At 42.5% G+C, this 18,173-nt stretch overlaps 1 protein-coding gene across 4 annotated transcripts in view; it reads right to left on the bottom strand.

Annotated features, from left to right (window-relative positions):
* The window catches only part of LOC139391186 (calcium uptake protein 3, mitochondrial-like), a 48,128-nt gene that overhangs the window by 2,839 nt on the left and 27,116 nt on the right, over positions 1–18,173 (bottom strand). For all 4 annotated transcript variants that reach the window (XM_071138776.1, XM_071138773.1, XM_071138775.1 and 1 more), the window contains one exon: positions 16,898–16,975. In XM_071138776.1, the coding sequence (XP_070994877.1) occupies positions 16,898–16,975 (78 nt within the window). The remainder of the gene's footprint in view (positions 1–16,897; positions 16,976–18,173) is intronic.

Below are 18,173 nucleotides of genomic sequence, written 5' to 3'. Positions count from 1 at the left end.
ATCGTAAATACAGTATCTTATGCATTGTAAATTACCGCACATTTGGAAAAGGAAAATGCAATAAATATTTACTCTGAGCTGCGCTTCGGTAGGTTGGTGGTAGATGGAAGACCGTGTTGCCAAACCGAGTCCTTTGACCTTTGAAGAATGTCTCTGGTGGTCAATTGGAAACATTGTAGTAACGTTACTGTGTGATAGATGGGATACTCTGTCTGTTCCTTCCTAACCCTCGTTTGCATCTGCTGTTGCTAACTGTTGCTAGCGTTTAGGAGATATCACTTCTGTAGTGAATAGGAGTTCAAAGTTAATACCATTCGCAACCAAAGCTCACGCTGATGTTGGCTTCGTTCTGTAGTTATTATCTGAACCATTCTGACATCGGACCGTCGTCCTCACATCCTCGGAACAGGAGGTTACATTGTCGTCAAGGCTTTATATAGGAAGGGAGAGGAGGGCGTGTTTGAAAAGTTTTATAGCCCATGTCCCTTCACAGGGGCGGGCCACTGATTGAGCAGAGCCCTATCTTATGAAAACCCAAATCTCCCATTTTAGAAGCTAAAATCACATTTCATCCCATCACAAATAATTTCATATTCAAACATTTAAATTGAACAACAATTCCATGTGAATCCGATAACTCTGATGTGTAGACTTTCCACTGTAGAGTTTATGTCATCTTATCATTGATGAGAATGTCTCAGATGACAACCGAACTGAAATCATATTCATTAACTTGGTGTTAGGGGGCAGTATTTTCATTTTTGGAAAAAAAACGTTCCCGTTTTAGATGGGATATTTTGTCAGGAAAATATGCTAGAATATGCATATAATTGACAGCTTTGGATAGAAAACACTCTAACGTATCCAAAACTGTAAAGATATTGTCTGTGAGTATAACAGAACTGATGTTGCAGGCGAAAGTCTGAGAAAAATCCAATCCGGAAGTGCCCAAGGTTTTGAAAGTGCTGCGTTCCAATAACTCGCTATATGGCTGTGAATGTACCATCAACGAGCTTTCTACGTATTCCCCAAGGTGTCTACAGCATTGTAGTTTTACGCATTTCTGTTGAAGAATAGCCGTATGGGGGCACATTGCGTAAGTGGTCACATGGTGGCTCCGAGAGAGATTCCCGCGTAAAGTGCAGAGGTAGCCATTACTCCAATCGGTCCTAGAGAAAAAGGAATTGTCCCGACGGATATATTATCGAATAGTTATTAGAAAAACACCTTGAGGATGGATTCTAAACAATGTTTGCCATGTTTCTGTCGATATTATGGAGCTAATTTGGAATATTTTTCGGCGTTGTGGTGACCGCAATTTCCGGGCGATTTCTCAGCCAAACGTGAAGAACAAACGGAGCTATTTCGCCTACAAAAATAATCTTTTGGGAAAAAAATGAACTTTGGCTGTCTACCTGGGAGTCTCGTGAGTGAAAACATCCGAAGTTCATCAAAGGTAAACAATTTAATTTGATTGCTTTTTTGATTTCCGTGACAAGTTTGCCTGCTGCTAGCAAGGCATAATGCTATGATAGGCAATGATAAACGTACACAAATGCTTGTCTAGCGTTGGCTGTAAAGCATATTTTGAAAATCTGAGATGACAGTGTGATTAACAAAAGGCTACGCTGTGTTCCAATATATTTCACTTGTGATTTTCATGAATAGGAATATTTTCTAGGAAGATTTATGTCCGTTGCATTATGCTAATTAGTGTCAGATGATGATAACGGTCCCGTTCACGGGCTGGGCGTCACTACAGGTTAAGTACCACCGCATATGTTCAATTGGTCGGAATACCAGAATATAGTTCATTTCCCCCCACCTTCTGATGTTCCCAGAATCTCTATGATAACCAAGGGTTTTGCAAATGTAACATCAGTAGGGTAGAGAGAGGAAAAGGGGGGGGTATTTATGACTGTCATAAACCTACCCCCAGGCCAACGTCATGACATGTTGGGTTCAATCTTGCGATTAACCTGCATGTTGCAAACCAACATAAAAATGACCATGGGTTGTCCTGGTTGTGGACCATCGTTGTGGTCCCCATCTGGTGGTCGACCCGGGTAGGGTGTCTGCAAATGAAGAAGTCCGCTCCATGGCTGGGCAGCGGATGTCCGGATTGGGATCGCCGTTCCGGACCCGTCGTCTGGTCGTCGAGACTGGAAGATCTGGGCAGTAACTTAGGCAGATGTTAACAACGCACACACACTCATGAAATATATAATTACATTTCCTCCCAAATGAGCGGCATTGTGGCACTAACTGATGGTTGTATGTGGAAGTTGTTTATGGCTCTATCACTTTCTACCTGCCGAAGAAAATGAAACTAAATGAATGAAAGCATAAACCAAACAAAATATAGTTATGCCCCCTTAATCATCTAATTGAACCGTATTCTATCCATGTCCATGGTCTTGGCAAAATGACCCTATCAGGGCATTGTCTAATGTCATATCTAGGGCTTTCCTAATTTGCGGGGTGTTGCTTAGAGTACTATCCTAAGTTGATAACTATGTGATAAGTAGCTGTAGTGTAGAGTTAAAGGCCTCAAAATAAATGTTCAACTTTACTAAGGCTGGTATTTTGCTCGGACCCTTAAGCGATCCTAGCATAAATCCTAATTGGATATTCCGTTGTGCATGTGCAATTATGCACATGTCAGGGGAAGGAAACCAAGTATCCTGGCAGATTACAACTTGTTCGGAATGAGTCTGACGTAGTCAGGTAATTTTCAGGTCAATGCCTGGAGGTCAGTCAGAATTGGTGTCGAGGGAGTCTGTAGTGGATTTCCTACCAGTCACTGTCTTCCACTATTGTAGTGGCGGTAGGTATGAAGAAGTATACTTCATAGCTATGTTATTGTTAAGGGAATTTTTATCTATAATGACTAATTATGTATACATTTCAATCAGGATGTACTAATCAGAATCCTATTATGTTACTGTATATGTACTAATCAGAATACTATTTTGTTACTGTATATGTATGAATTTTCTTTCTTAATCCTAGTACTGAATATAATGTGTGTAAATATAATCAAGGATTAGAACAATGACGGTCTGTTCCTTGGTAGAAATGAATGAACTAAATCTTCAGACTGGCTAGAATGCTTATCTACACAAGAAGACCTTGACTCATAAATTATATTAAATTGGTAGGGTGACGATGTGAGAAGGCTTGAGATACTGCCTTTGTACCAGGGTGGGAGAAGAGACGGGTTGGTACTGGAACTAATGACGTAATTTTCAGTTTATAACCTGTGGTAAACTGTATCGTGTTCAGTACTCTCGTGAATAAACTCTGCTGATTGACTTTAAGACTGGGCTCTGTCCATTATTATAGAATAAGTGTCTTACAAATCCTTATGAATTGACAGAGTGTTTAATTTTAATTGGGTATTAAAACATAGAGCAATTTAATTCCTTTAACAGTTATCCACGGAGGAGCTAACTTCATGACGGAAGTACTCAAATTATTAGACCAGTCGTACGTGGTGTAATTGTGGTTCATGACTTCTAATAACTTTTCTCCTGAACGGAGGGTTCTATTTATTAGTGGCGTGTGTAACCATTGGAAGAGTGCAATGGAGATTCCCTTCCCCGTGTTGCACTCTGAGTGACTCCTATGTTACTATTATCAATAGCAATTTAACTTGTGAGGTTACTAATCCTCTTACTGAGTGTTGCTGGACTGACTGTGGTATTGGTACTGGTACTCAAGGGGTCCAGTTGTCCTACCGATGTATTCTGAAATGTTATCCTACAGGAATACATGATTAGAGCATTTTACTAGTTGTCTTGTAGTGACTACTACACATGGCAAGGAATGATTATTGTTTCCATTTGTTTTGGAGGTGCACAAGTCCACTGGACTTCCTTTACAACCAGTGTGGTCCACCTCAGTACTATCTTAGATGTGTTCTAAGATAATCCCCGTCTAGGGGCCTGTCTGCTCCTCACTGTTCTCAAAGGGGAGTTTACAACTAGATTTGATTTATGCTCTGGTGGCCTCGTACGGTGTTGTCCGTAGTCTCGACCCCCCCACTGGCCTCGATAAGGCTCATCATGGGTCTGGGCTACTATTCCCCCCCTTTGTGTCTCGGGATCACCCCACCAGCACGTGGTGTTGGTATCCGAGGCGCAAACGAAAGATTCGGACCATATGTACGAGTTGTCAGTGGCCGCGTTATTATGAGAATGGCTGTAACCTTTCAACCAAATCTCCTGGTGTTTGTGCTTCAACACCCTCAGTGGCTGTCGAGGTCTGTCAGTCACCACAGCAGCCAAAAACAGCCCTATCTGGTGCAAAACACAGAGACAGGAACAATCACCCAAAAACACACAGTGAAACCCAGGCTGCCTAAATATGGTTCCCAATCAGAGACAATGACTAACACCTGCCTCTGATTGAGAACCATATCAGGCCAGACATAGAAATAGACAAACAAGACATCCAACATAGAATGCCCATTATATTATTATGTTCAAACCCTTTCAGCGTTTTTTGACAATGTTTTAACCGGAACACGCGGCAACAACGAAATGCGCCGTGGTCTACTCGCGAGGAAGCGCAAGAGAGACAGAGATATATATCGCTGGTCAAGCTTATATCTCCTGAATTTCAATCGGCTGGCTCTTTGTCCTCGCTCAAGAAATTAATAATGACCGAGCCTACCCGCGTCTGAAACGCGCCAGGCAGAAATAGCCCTGCATTCGGTCAAATTATCTATTTCTCAGATTTCTATAATTAGCTTTATCGGCCCTCATACAGAAATGTATTTGCTTATGTTACCCACTGACTACGTCAGAGAACAACATGGAGGCGGGGAATCTTCAGCACACACACACACAATAATGCTTGTCTTTAACACTCCAAAAATGTGTACAATAACTTGGTATATTATGTAATCTGTTTTTAAATTTTATACAGGCTGAATCAAAATGAAAGCCTCATTCTATTTTAGATTCCTCACAAGGGGCACCAATTATGTTGTGTCTTTGGCTATGCCGGATTAAGTGATATGACATGCTATTCTATTCTCCGTAATTAATATTACCTGATTGAGCTAATCATGTAAATGTAATTAACTAGAGAGTCGGGGCACCACAAAATAATATTTATAGAGCTGTTATCTTCCGAATAAACTCTTGAAGACCTAGTAATATTTTACATCAATAGCAGTCAATATTAATCGTCACCTTAATTCAGTCTCATCTGAAAGTTGTAAATTCTTGGTTATCTGCACGAACCGTGGATAACAAGTTGAATCAGCAATAGAAAATTGGGTTTAATTATTTATTTACTAAATACCTAACTAATCACACAGATTTACACATACACATAATTAATCAACTTGATTACAAATTACATCATAAAGGAAAACGTCCCTAGTGGGCGGAACAGATATAACAGCTGGTTACACAAAAGAAAAGGGGCTGGGTGTGAGTGAAAGAGCGGGAAGACTGAGGAACAAAGGGTGAAGCTATGCTATCGTAAATACAGTATTTTATGCATTCTAAATTACCACCCATTTGGAAAAGGAAAATGCAATAAATATTTACTCTGAGCTGCGCTTCGGTAGGTTGGTGGTAGATGGAAGGCCGTGTTGCCAAACCGAGTCCTTTGTCCTTTGAAGAATGTCTCTGGTGGTCAATTGGATACGTTGTAGTAACGCCGTTGTGTGATAGACGGGATACTCTGTCTGTTCCTTCCTAACCCTCGTTTGCATCTGCTGTTGCTAACTCAACAGCTAGGAGGTGTCACTTCTGTAATGAATAAGAGTTCAAAGTTCAGACCATTCGCAACCAAAGCTCACGCTGATGTTGGCTTCATTCTGTAGTTATTATCTGAACCATTCTGACATCGGACGGTCGTCCTCACATCCTCGGAACAGGAGGTTACATTGTCATCAAGGCTTTATATAGGAAGGGAGAGGAGGGCGTGTTTGAAAAGTTTTATAGCCCATGTTGTGACGGCCCTGAATTATTTTGAGCCGTCTCAGTGCTTCTCCTTCCAATAGGGTGCTTTCCCTTTAATTCCCAATTAAATAGCCAGCATCAGCTGCGCAAAAGTGGCGTTTGTGATGGAGACGTGACTGATGATGTGTTCCCGAAGCTTCTCTATTCCGGTTGTTTTGTTGCTGTTAAACGTGTGTTTTGTAGCCTGAGAGTTTACCCAGGATCGGATCCACTCTTTGCGTCCGTGGACTACTCCTCTCTATTCTTCGTGGCCTTTCTCCGCTGGAGATCTGTTGGCGGATTGGATTGTCTGACTGACCGACTGACTACCACCTTTTTTGTATACGGTATTTCATTTGTTTTGATATGATGTATACGGTGATGATTTATGTAGTTAGATGTAGTTGAGGAATTAGTAAGAGCAGATACGCTTTAAAGTTCTGTGGTAAAATGGTTATATTGATTGTATGATTTAATACTGGGTTTACGCTACACGGAATGAACGGACCAACATTGCGTGACCAAAGTCACTTGAGTTCACTGAACTCCTTTACCGGGCGGGACTCTTTTTAGGCCCGAGGTACAGGACATTTCTGGAGGAACCAGAACTCATTGTGTTATATTATTATGTGTGTGTAATCCATTGATGTTGCTAATACAACCCACGCAAAAGAATAGTTGTTTTTGAAGTTCTTTCAATGTTTTAAGGGTTTATGAAAAGTTGATTTCCCTTCTGACGTTTACATAAGTCCTTTGTATGGTGTAGACTTGACGGACCAGATGGGACTCATTCCCTCCCAAACTAAAAGGAGAAACCAATGTTTTCTCTGGTAGGCACAACCTACCTGGCACCCCTATACAAAAATAACCTCAAGTCAAAACCGTTACATAAAAAATGGCACCCCAGATGGGACAGCTCAACATTGAGAACTAACCAAAGCAAATATTTTGTGTGGAATTAAAACAATGGATTCACCCCAAGATAATGTGCTCATCCATGTCATACCTGTCAATGGGAATATACAGGGCCATTCTGACCATCAAGCTGACAATACAAATCATAATGTGAATGGAGATAATGGAGTTGATTTGGGCCAGAGCCCTGGGAATCTGAATGCTCGGTCTGGACCACAGGCCACAGGAGGTCTAACCAGTTACTCACTTATTGACATGGATCTGTGTGAAAGTACTGAGCCAGCCCTCCATCTGACACCCAACCTTCCTCCATTGTCTGGTTTATCTCCAGAGGTTGTAGTTTTACAACTTCAAGGTGACATCCTTGATATTCGTCGGACTCAACAACATCTCCAAACTCTTATCCACGATAAATTCAAATGTCTGAGGGAAGAGCAACAACAGAGTGCCATGGAATTCAGAACCTCACTGAGCACTCTAACCCACACGCTGACAGAGCTCAGTGAGAGTGGAAGACGGGAAATTACTGGTGCCATGGACAGGCAGTTTGACTACCAACGAAACCAACTCACTGCCACTCTCCAATGGCGCCTGCAACATCATCACACTGAGGTCCTCAAGGACGTTAATTCTGTTTTTTCTCCCATGGTTAACACTGTAGACCACTTGCAAACAGAGCTCTCTAATTGTGTTAAAATGTTGGATGACGTGTCTGTGGACATGGCCTCCATTAAGCACAACTCCTTACACAGAGTTTCTCTAGTGTCCACTTCTGTTCAGGCCACTGAGGGCCAAGCTGGCACCTCTGAAGAGCCAAGACAAGGCCATGCTACAGCCACCCCTTGCAGGATGCAATCCACCATGCATCCTGGTGTTCATTTTCATTGTCCGATAATGCCCTCCCCCTCTACTTCCTCAATCCCTCCTAGCTCGTTTGTTCATGGTGATTTGAGTAGATGTCATGTGGGGGCGATGCCCATTAAATTGCAATTTCCCACCTTTGGGAAAAAAGATGACAGTCCTGATCCGCTAATGTACCTAGAAAGATGTCGTGACTTTCTTGCCCTCAATCCCCTGGCTGACGAAGAACTCCTTGCCACATTGAGGAATGTGTTGCATGGGACAGCTCGAGACTGGTGGGATGTGGCACGTCTCACCACTACCTCCTGGGCTGACTTTGAGGCCAAGTTTTCCTCTGCATTTCTGTCTGAGGACTACACAGATGAGTTGGCAGACAGAGTCAGGAATCGAGTAAAAAGAGAGAAAGAGAGTATCCGTGACTTTGCATACGGTTACCACTCCCTGTGCAGAAGGTGGAAACCTGGCATTGAGGAGGAAGAGGTCATTAAATTGATTTTGAAGAACATCAACCCACTACTAGCCAGTCAACTCCGAGAACGAGTCACCACTGTCGATGGACTGGTTCGCTTGGGACAGCAGTTTGAGAAGGACAGAGAATGCCAACAGCAATATGACCAAAGAAAGAAACAGACACCCAAACCGTTACCCAAGACAGACCATCAACAACAGCCAGAGTCTCAAGCCATGACCCCTCTCATGTTCTGTTGGAGATGTAGCCAAAAGGGACATTCTTCAGCTACATGTCCAAGACCGTATCAAGAAAACCCTTCCAGAAACCACAAATCACAACAGGCCAACACACCTAACTCTCTTCGCAGGAATGACCATCCTTCTCTGGGTGCTTTAACCAGAGCTGAAATCCCAAGAGTCACTGCCTACGCCCCCCCATCGACATCCCCTTCCTTTCAGTTCATACCGCACCAACTGGTGTTACCCCTGTCCATAGGCCCATGGACAGGAAGAGCCATCCTGGACACCGGGTCATCCTACACACTGCTCAATGAGAAACTGTGGAAGGAGGTTAAAGGTCCGCAATACAACTTGAAGCCGTGGACAGAAGGTCCACTCTATCTGGCGGATGGTGAGGCTAAACGACCCCTTGGATGGAGTGAGGTAGAGTTCCGCCTGTGTAACCGCTCCTATATGATTCCTTCGGTGATCCTACAAACCAAGAACCTTGCTTTTCCTGTCGTGTTGGGAATTGATTTCATGTACTTCAGTGGTGTCCAGATTGATATCGCACACAATTGCTACTGGTTTCCATACAATCCGAGCAAGAAGCATTTCTTCCAATCAGAAGCTACGAAGTTACATGATTGGGGTTCAAATATGGCAGTCTTCTCTGCCGTTGCTCCGTTACCACTAACCCTTGATAATCCTTCTGACGATCTCCTTTTACAGGCTGTAAGAAGAGCTCAGCTGGAACATCCAGTGGAGTTAAGGCTGTTGGAACAGCTGCAGAATAATGCTGATGTATGTACTTCAAGGCTAGGACGCACCGGGCTCCTGAAGCACAAAATATTCCTTACACAGGAAATGCCGATCAAGCAAAAGCCATATCGTTTGTCCCCAGCGAAGCTAATCATCCAAAAGGGACTCATTAATGATATGTTAACACAAGATATAATAGAACGTTCCTCCTCTCCTTGGGCTGCTCCTGTTGTCCTCATCCCAAAAAAGACTGGTGGTCTTAGATTTTGTGTGGACTATAGGAAGACCAACAATGTTTCCCAGACTGATGCCTATCCTTTTCCTACCATCCACGAGATCCTGGAGTCATTGTCTGGCGCTGTTGTGTTCACTACCCTTGACCTCAATAGTGGTTATTGGCAAGTTGAGATGGACCAGGAAAGCAAGGACAAGACTGCTTTTGTCTGTGCTGAGGGCTTGTTTTCCTTTAAGGTGATGCCTTTTGGATTAAAGAATGCACCTGCCACTTTCCAAAGACTGATGGAGATTGCGTTAGGGGAGCTCAAAGGGAAGATCTGTTTCGTCTACCTGGACGATATAATTATCTACTCCCAGAACAGAGAACAACACTTTCAAGATCTTCAAGCAGTGTTGGACAAGCTAAGAGAAGCTGGTCTGACCGTGAATATGAAGAAGAGCAACTTCTGCCAAACTTCCCTGAAGTTCCTTGGCCATATTGTGTCTTTCGACGGCATTCATGTGGATCCTGAAAAGACCAAGGCGGTACAAGATTTTCCTGTGCCAACCACACTCAAGGCCCTTCAACGGTTCCTTGGGATGGCTGGATGGTACCATCGGTTTGTGTCGAACTTCTCCCAGGTGGCAGAACCCCTCAACGCGTTGAAGCGAAAAGGAGTGAAATTCCTATGGACGGCAGAGTGCCAGACATCCTTTGAAACCCTGAAACGACACCTCGTCACACCTCCCATTTTAGGTCATCCCAACTTTGATTCCCCTTTTGTTGTTTACACTGATGCAAGTGATGTTGGACTTGGTGCTGTCCTAGTCCAACAGACTGGACTTGGCACTGAAGAAGTGCTAGCGTTCGCCAGTCGGACATTGAATGGAGCAGAACGGAACTACTCCACAACCGAGCAAGAGTGCCTTGCAGTTGTCTGGGCTTTGGAAAAGTGGAGGTACTACCTGGAGGGAAGACACTTCACTGTGGTCACTGACCATTCCTCCCTTGTGTGGGTGTTCAAGACCAACAAACCAAGCACCAGACTCATAAGATGGGCTCTACGGTTGCAAGAGTTCACCTTTGCAGTAGAATACAGGAAAGGAAAATACAACACTGTTCCAGATGCCTTATCCAGGGCTCCTGCTTGTGATAACGGTGGCCCTCATTTTACATGTGCTACTGTCCTGTCAAGCAGTCGAGACTCGCCCAAAACAGACTTTCCCATCTCTGATGAGACCATATGGAAAGCCCAACAGGATGATCCAGAAGTACAGGCTTTGTACCAGACTATCCTGGAAGATGGAGAAAAGATGGTCAATCCTACCACAAAGCTGACCATCCTGGAAGACAAAGTCTACCGTGTTGTACAACTACCACACAGAACCCTCTACCAATTGTACATACCTGAAACTCTACGCCTACAACTGCTTCAACATTTCCATGAAGACCCATTAGCTGGTCATTTGGGCAGGTTCAAAACCTACAAGCGGTTGCAAGCGTTACTGTACTGGCCACATCTGAGCATGGATGTGAAGTCACACATCCGAAACTGTCAGGTTTGTCAAATGTACAAACCAGAAGGTAGAAAGCCTGCTGGCAAGTTGCAGCAAACGGTGGTTACCCGACCTTGGGAAATGCTAGGAGTGGATTTGATGGGTCCATTTCCTAGAAGCTCCAATCAGAATGTGTACATGCTTGTGTTTGTTGATTATTATTCAAAGTGGGTGGAACTCTTTTCCCTGCGTCAGGCCACAGCAAGGACCGTCTCTAACATCCTTACGAAAGAGATCCTGACTCGCTGGGGAGTGCCTGATTACATCCTGTCTGATCGAGGTTCCCAATTTGTCTCTGATCTCTTTGAGGAGACCTGCCAAAGATGGAACCTGAGACAGAAGTTGACCACGGCCTATCACCCACAGACCAATCTCACTGAGAGAGTAAATCGAACCTTGAAGACAATGATTGCTTCCTATGTAGGGACCCAGCACAAACACTGGGACAAGCACCTTCACGAGTTTCGATTTGCCCTGAATTCTGCTGTGCAAGAGTCCACTGGAGTCACACCTGCAGAGCTGAACCTAAGTCGTCCCCTCCGAGGACCCTTGGATATGGTGCTACAGCCCCAGCAGATTACTCCAGACGCTGCTTGCTATGACCAGGTAGTCCATCTCCATGACTTGAGAGCTCTTGTCTCAAAGAACATGACCCAGGCTCGACTCAAGCAGAAGAGAAATTATGATAAGAACAGACGAGACATGCAGTTTCAGCTTCGTGATCGGGTGTGGCTTCGCTCTCATCCTTACTCGAAAGCTGAACAATTCTTCTCTGCCAAGCTCGCTCCTAAATGGCAAGGACCATATAGGATTGTGGAGCAGATGGGCCCTTTGAACTACCGAGTGGTGAAAGAGGACACAGGTGAAGATATGCGCGTTGTCCATGTCTCACGCCTTAAGGCCTGTTACCCCTCGGCTGAGGAATTGGAGGCGATTGAGCGCCGCAAGATCTTGGATATCTTTGAAGAGGAAAGTGAGGAGACTTTTCTCGGATTCCCAGACCCAGAAGTCTCACACCTTAAGGCCTGTGACCCCTCAGCTGAGGAGCGTGAGCTCCAAAAAGTCATGAGAATTTTTTGTAGAGGAAAGTGATGAGGAGACCTTTCTCGGTTACCCCGACCAAGATGTGCCTTCCAGGGCAATGGTCGGCTTTTTCCAGGGGAGGGGGTGTGTGACGGCCCTGAATTATTTTGAGCCGTCTCAGTGCTTCTCCTTCCAATAGGGTGCTTTCCCTTTAATTCCCAATTAAATAGCCAGCATCAGCTGCGCAAAAGTGGCGTTTGTGATGGAGACGTGACTGAGGATGTGTTCCCGAAGCTTCTCTATTCCGGTTGTTTTGTTGCTGTTAAACGTGTGTTTTGTAGCCTGAGAGTTTACCCAGGATCGGATCCACTCTTTGCGTCCGTGGACTACTCCTCTCTATTCTTCGTGGCCTTTCTCCGCTGGAGATCTGTTGGCGGATTGGATTGTCTGACTGACCGACTGACTACCACCTTTTTTGTATACGGTATTTCATTTGTTTTGATATGATGTATACGGTGATGATTTATGTAGTTAGATGTAGTTGAGGAATTAGTAAGAGCAGATACGCTTTAAAGTTCTGTGGTAAAATGGTTATATTGATTGTATGATTTAATACTGGGTTTACGCTACACGGAATGAACGGACCAACATTGCGTGACCAAAGTCACTTGAGTTCACTGAACTCCTTTACCGGGCGGGACTCTTTTTAGGCCCGAGGTACAGGACATTTCTGGAGGAACCAGAACTCATTGTGTTATATTATTATGTGTGTGTAATCCATTGATGTTGCTAATACAACCCACGCAAAAGAATAGTTGTTTTTGAAGTTCTTTCAATGTTTTAAGGGTTTATGAAAAGTTGATTTCCCTTCTGACGTTTACATAAGTCCTTTGTATGGTGTAGACTTGACGGACCAGATGGGACTCATTCCCTCCCAAACTAAAAGGAGAAACCAATGTTTTCTCTGGTAGGCACAACCTACCTGGCACCCCTATAAAAAAATAACCTCAAGTCAAAACCGTTACAATGTCCCTTCACAGGGGCGGGCCACTGACTGAGCAGAGCCCTATCTTATGAAAACCCAAATCTCATATTTTAGAAGCTAAAATCACATTTCATCCCATCACGAATAATTTCATATTCAAACATTTAAATTGAACAACAATTCCATGTGAATCCGATAACTCTGATGTGTAGGCTTTCCACTGTAGAGTTTGTCATCTTATCATTGATGAGAATGTCTCAGATGACAACCGAACTGACAACATATTCATTAAGTACCACCGCATATGTTCAATTGGTCAGATTACCAGAATATTGTTCATTTCCCCCCACCTTCTGATGTTCCCAGAATCTCTATGTTAACCAAGGGTTTGCAAATGTAACATCAGTAGGGTAGAGAGAGGAAAAAAGGGGGGGAAGATGTATTTATGACTGTCATGAACCTAACCCCAGGCAAACGTCATGACAGTATGTACGAAACATTTTTTTACGACAATGCTGGATGCTCCTCTCCTTTGTTTAATCAACAAAACAAAAACAATAACAAATGTGCTGGGGCGAACAGTGGCGCTGTTTCCCATTATGCAGATTTCAGCTTTAAAGTAGATTGGTTAGAGGGCTAAAGTTGCTGTCATCATTACAAGAGAGAAATACTTAAATGCATGTAATTTTGTGCTTGAAAAATTTGTTTCAAATACTGTAGAAGTCCATTAATGGAGGAACAGCTCCTACTGAGGAATACCAATATGGAAGATGGTGGCTTCAGAGCCTCTCATTGGCCAACACATTGCATTAGCAATCTAGTGTTTGTATAGCAACATAATTGGGCAAGTTTGTTTTCCATGACCCAGTGCCCTTGGTTGGTGTATATTGTATTGTATTTAAGGACCAATGGAACGGTCTAAAATGTGCACATACACTATTTATATACAAACGTATGTGGACACCCCTTCAAATGAGTGGATTTGGCTATTTCAGCCATATCCATTGCTGACAGGTGTATCAAATCGAACACACAACCATGCAATCTCCATAGAACCATCATAGGATGCCACCTTTCCAACAAGTCAGTTCGTCAAATTTCTGCCCTGCTAGAGTTGCTGTTATTGTGAAGTGGAAACATCTAGGAGCAACAACGGCTCAGTCGCGAAGTGGTAGGCCACATAAGCTCACAGAACGGGACCGCCGAGTGCTGAAGGGAGTAACGTGTAAAAAATGGTCTGTCCTCGGTTGCAACACTCACTACCGACTTCCAAACTACCTCTGGAAGCAATGTCAAAACAAAAACTGTTTGTCGGTAGCTTCATGAAATGGGTTTTCATGGGCGAGGAGCCACACACAAACGTAAGGTCACCATGTGCAATGCCATGGAGATGCGTAAAGCTTGCCACCATTGGTCTCTGGAGGAGTGATGAGTCACGCTTCACCATCTGGCAGTCCGATAGACGAAACTGGGTTGGCCTACATCTCCCAATGCATAGTGCCAACTGTAAAGCTTGGTGGAGGAGGTATGGGACTGTTTTTCATGGTTCGGGCCAGGCCCCTTACTTCCAGTGAAGGGAAATCTTAAAGCTACAGCATACAATGACATTCTAGATGATTTTGTGTTTCCAACTTTGTGGAAACAGTTTGGGGAAGGCCCTGTTTCAGCATGACAATGCCCCCGTGCTCAAAGTGACGTCCATGCAGAAATGGTTTGTCGAGATCGTTGTGGAAGAACTTGACTGGCCAAATCAACCCTATCGAACACCTTTGGGATGAATTGGAACGCTGACTGCGAACCAGGCCTAATTTCCCAAATGGAAGCAAGTCCCCGCAGCATTGTTCCAACATCGAGTAGAAAGCCTTCCCATATATTAATACCCATTATTTAGTGCATTATTCTCTATATAATGCACTACTTTTGACCGGAGCCCTATAATGTAGCGCACTATAAAGGGAATAGGATGCCATTTGGAATGCTATGTTCTATACTATGTTCTATAAAATACACTTGGAGACGATGTTTTTATCTTTTAGTCCAATGTAAAAACATGCAGATCAGTTTGTACGGTAAATGGACCCAGTGCCAGCCTTGTGTTGTTTCATCACGTTGTTTGAGCAGTATGGTTTGTTTCTTGTGAAACATTCATATGGGTTTAAATCGGACCGCTCATGTATGCAGAGTTAAGCTGGTGTCTGGTAGCAGTTAATCAGGCCTTAATATTACAGTATAACTCAATGCTGAGGCTGACAAGAGTTTAGTGTGGAACTCTAACACATACCAGGAGCTGACTTAACATACTACATCCCAGGAGATGACTTAAAATACCACATCCCAGGAGCTGACTTAACATACCACATCCCAGGAGCTGACTTAACATACCAGATCCCAGGAGCTGACTTAACATATAAAATCCCAGGAGATGACTTAACATACTACATCCCAGGAGATTATTTAACATACCACAACCCAGGAGCTGACTTAACATACCAAATTGCAGGAGCTGACTTAACATACCAGATCCCAGGAGCTGACTTAACATACCAGATCCCAGGAGCTGACTTAACATACCACATCCCAGGAGCTGACTTGACATACCAAATCCCAGGAGCTGACAAAACATACTACATCCCAGGAGATGACTTAACATACTACATCCCAGGAGCTGATTTAACATACCACATCCCAGGAGCTGACTCAACATATCACATCCCAGGAGCTAACTTAACATACCACTTCACTAGTTGAAAAGAGAGATTGTTCTATCTACTTCATAAAAAATTAAGCTCCTTTGAAGAAGGACCTGGAACAAAGACCATCATAATGTGTTATGGTGGCATCTATATCTCCAAATCAAAATAGCATTAACCTTTTGCGTGTAGGGGGCAGTATTTTAATTTTTGGCTAAAAAACGTACCCATTTGAAACTGCCTATTTCTCAGCCCCAGAAACTAGAATATGCATATAATTGTCAGATTAGGATAGAAAACACTCTAGTGTTTCCAAAACTGTAAAAATATTGTCTGTGAGTATAACAGAACTGATATTGCAGGCGAAAGCCTGAGGAAAATCCAATCAGGAAGTGCCTCTTATTTTGAAACCTCTCTGTTCCTATGCAAGCCTATCCTCCATTTAAAGGGATATCAACCAGATTCCTTTTTCTATGGCTTCCCTAAGGTGTCAACAGTCTTTAGACATAGTTTCAGGCTTTTATTTTGAAAAATGAGCGTGAAGGATCACATTGCATAAGTGGATAGGTGGGGGCTCTCAGAGGGAGTTTTTGCGCAACTGAGGAAAGCCGCCATTGTTCCTCCAGCTGTTATTGAAAAACCTACACACTCGGTTGATATATTATCTAATATATATTTTAAAAACAACATGAGGATTGATTATAAAAAACATTTGACATGTTTCTGTGGACATTATGGATATTATTTGGAATATACATCTGCATTGTCGTGAACGCTCTTTCCTGTGGATTTCCGAACATAACGCGACAAACAAATGTTGGTATTTTGGGTATAAAAATAATCTTTATGGAACAAAAGGAACATTTGTTGTGTAACTGGGAGTCTTGTGAGTGAAAACATCCGAAGATCATCAAAGGTAAACGATTAATTTGATTGCTTTTCTGATTTTCGTGACCAAGCTTCCTGATGCTAAGTGTACATGATGTTATGCTATGCTATCGATAAACTTACACAAACGCTTGGATTGCTTTCGCTGTAAAGCACAATTTCAAAATCTGAGACGACAGGTGGATTAACAAAAGGCTAAACTGTGTTTTGCAATATTGCACATGTGATTTCATGAATATGAATATTTTTTGCTAATATTATTTGACTGCTATTCAGCGGTTCAGGACGAAAATGATCCCGCTAACGGGATGGGTAGTGCCAAGAAGTTAACTATACTTCTATTGTGGATTGAACAAAGTGTCTAGATATACCTATCTGCCTGACGAGATCTCCTTCTTCAGACAGGACTTGAAAGAGGTGAACTTCTTCTTGTCATCCACTCTAAACGCCTGAGAGAGAGAGAGATAAAGAGAGAGAGAGAGAGATAGAGAGATAGAGAGAGAAAGAGAAATAGAGAATAATGTAAACAGAAAATGTAAAATACAATGGTCATTATCCGCCACTAGGTGGAGGCAAATCTTCACAAGAATTGGAAGCAGAATTTAGAAGTGGAATTGAGACAGTGAAATCACCTGACCGTCAAAATGTCAGATAAGCGACTTATTTGACCATTAACCATTAACCATGAGCCAATGACCATGAACAAATGATCATGAATAAATGAACAAGAACCAATGAACATGAACCAATGTAAAACAAATAATGAATATGAAAACTGTTTGTTCTCATGTATTTGCGACATTGACATAAGATAGTGACTGTCTAAACGATCAACATTAGATAGTGACTGTCTAAACGATCAACATTAGATAGTGACTGTTCCCTAAACTATCAACATTAGATAGTGACTGTTCCCTAAACTATCAACATTAGATAGTGACTGTATCTAAACTATCAACATTAGGTAGTGACTGTTCCTTAAACTATCAGCATTAGATAGTGACTGTATCTAAACTATCAACATTAGATAGTAACTGTATCTAAACTATCAACATTAGATAGTGACTGTGTCTAAACTATCAACATTAGATAGTGGCTGTGTCTAAACTATCAACATTAGATAGTGACTGTTCCCTAAACTATTAACATTAGATAGTGACTGTGTCTAAACTATCAACATTAGATAGTGACTGTGTCTAAACTATCAACATTAGATAGTGACTGTCTAAACTATCAACATTAGATAGTGGCTGTGTCTAAACTATCAACATTAGATAGTGGCTGTGTCTAAACTATCAACATTAGATAGTGACTGTGTCTAAACTATCAACATTAGAGAGTGACTGTGTCTAAACTATCAACATTAGATAGTGACTATTCCCTAAACTATTAACATTAGATAGTGACTGTGTCTAAACTATCAACATTAGATCGTGACTATTTCTAAACTATCATTAGATAGTGACTGTGTGTAAACTATCAACATTAGATAGTGACTGTGTGTAAACTATCAACATTAGATAGTGACTATTTCTAAACTATCAACATTAGATAGTGACTGTGTGTAAACTATCAACATTAGATCGTGACTATTTCTAAACTATCATTAGATAGTGACTGTGTGTAAACTATCAACATTAGATAGTG

Source organism: Oncorhynchus clarkii, chromosome 31 (assembly GCF_045791955.1).
Source record: "Oncorhynchus clarkii lewisi isolate Uvic-CL-2024 chromosome 31, UVic_Ocla_1.0, whole genome shotgun sequence".
NCBI lineage: Eukaryota > Metazoa > Chordata > Actinopteri > Salmoniformes > Salmonidae > Oncorhynchus > Oncorhynchus clarkii.
This window is presented reverse-complemented; position numbering and strand designations above follow the sequence as displayed.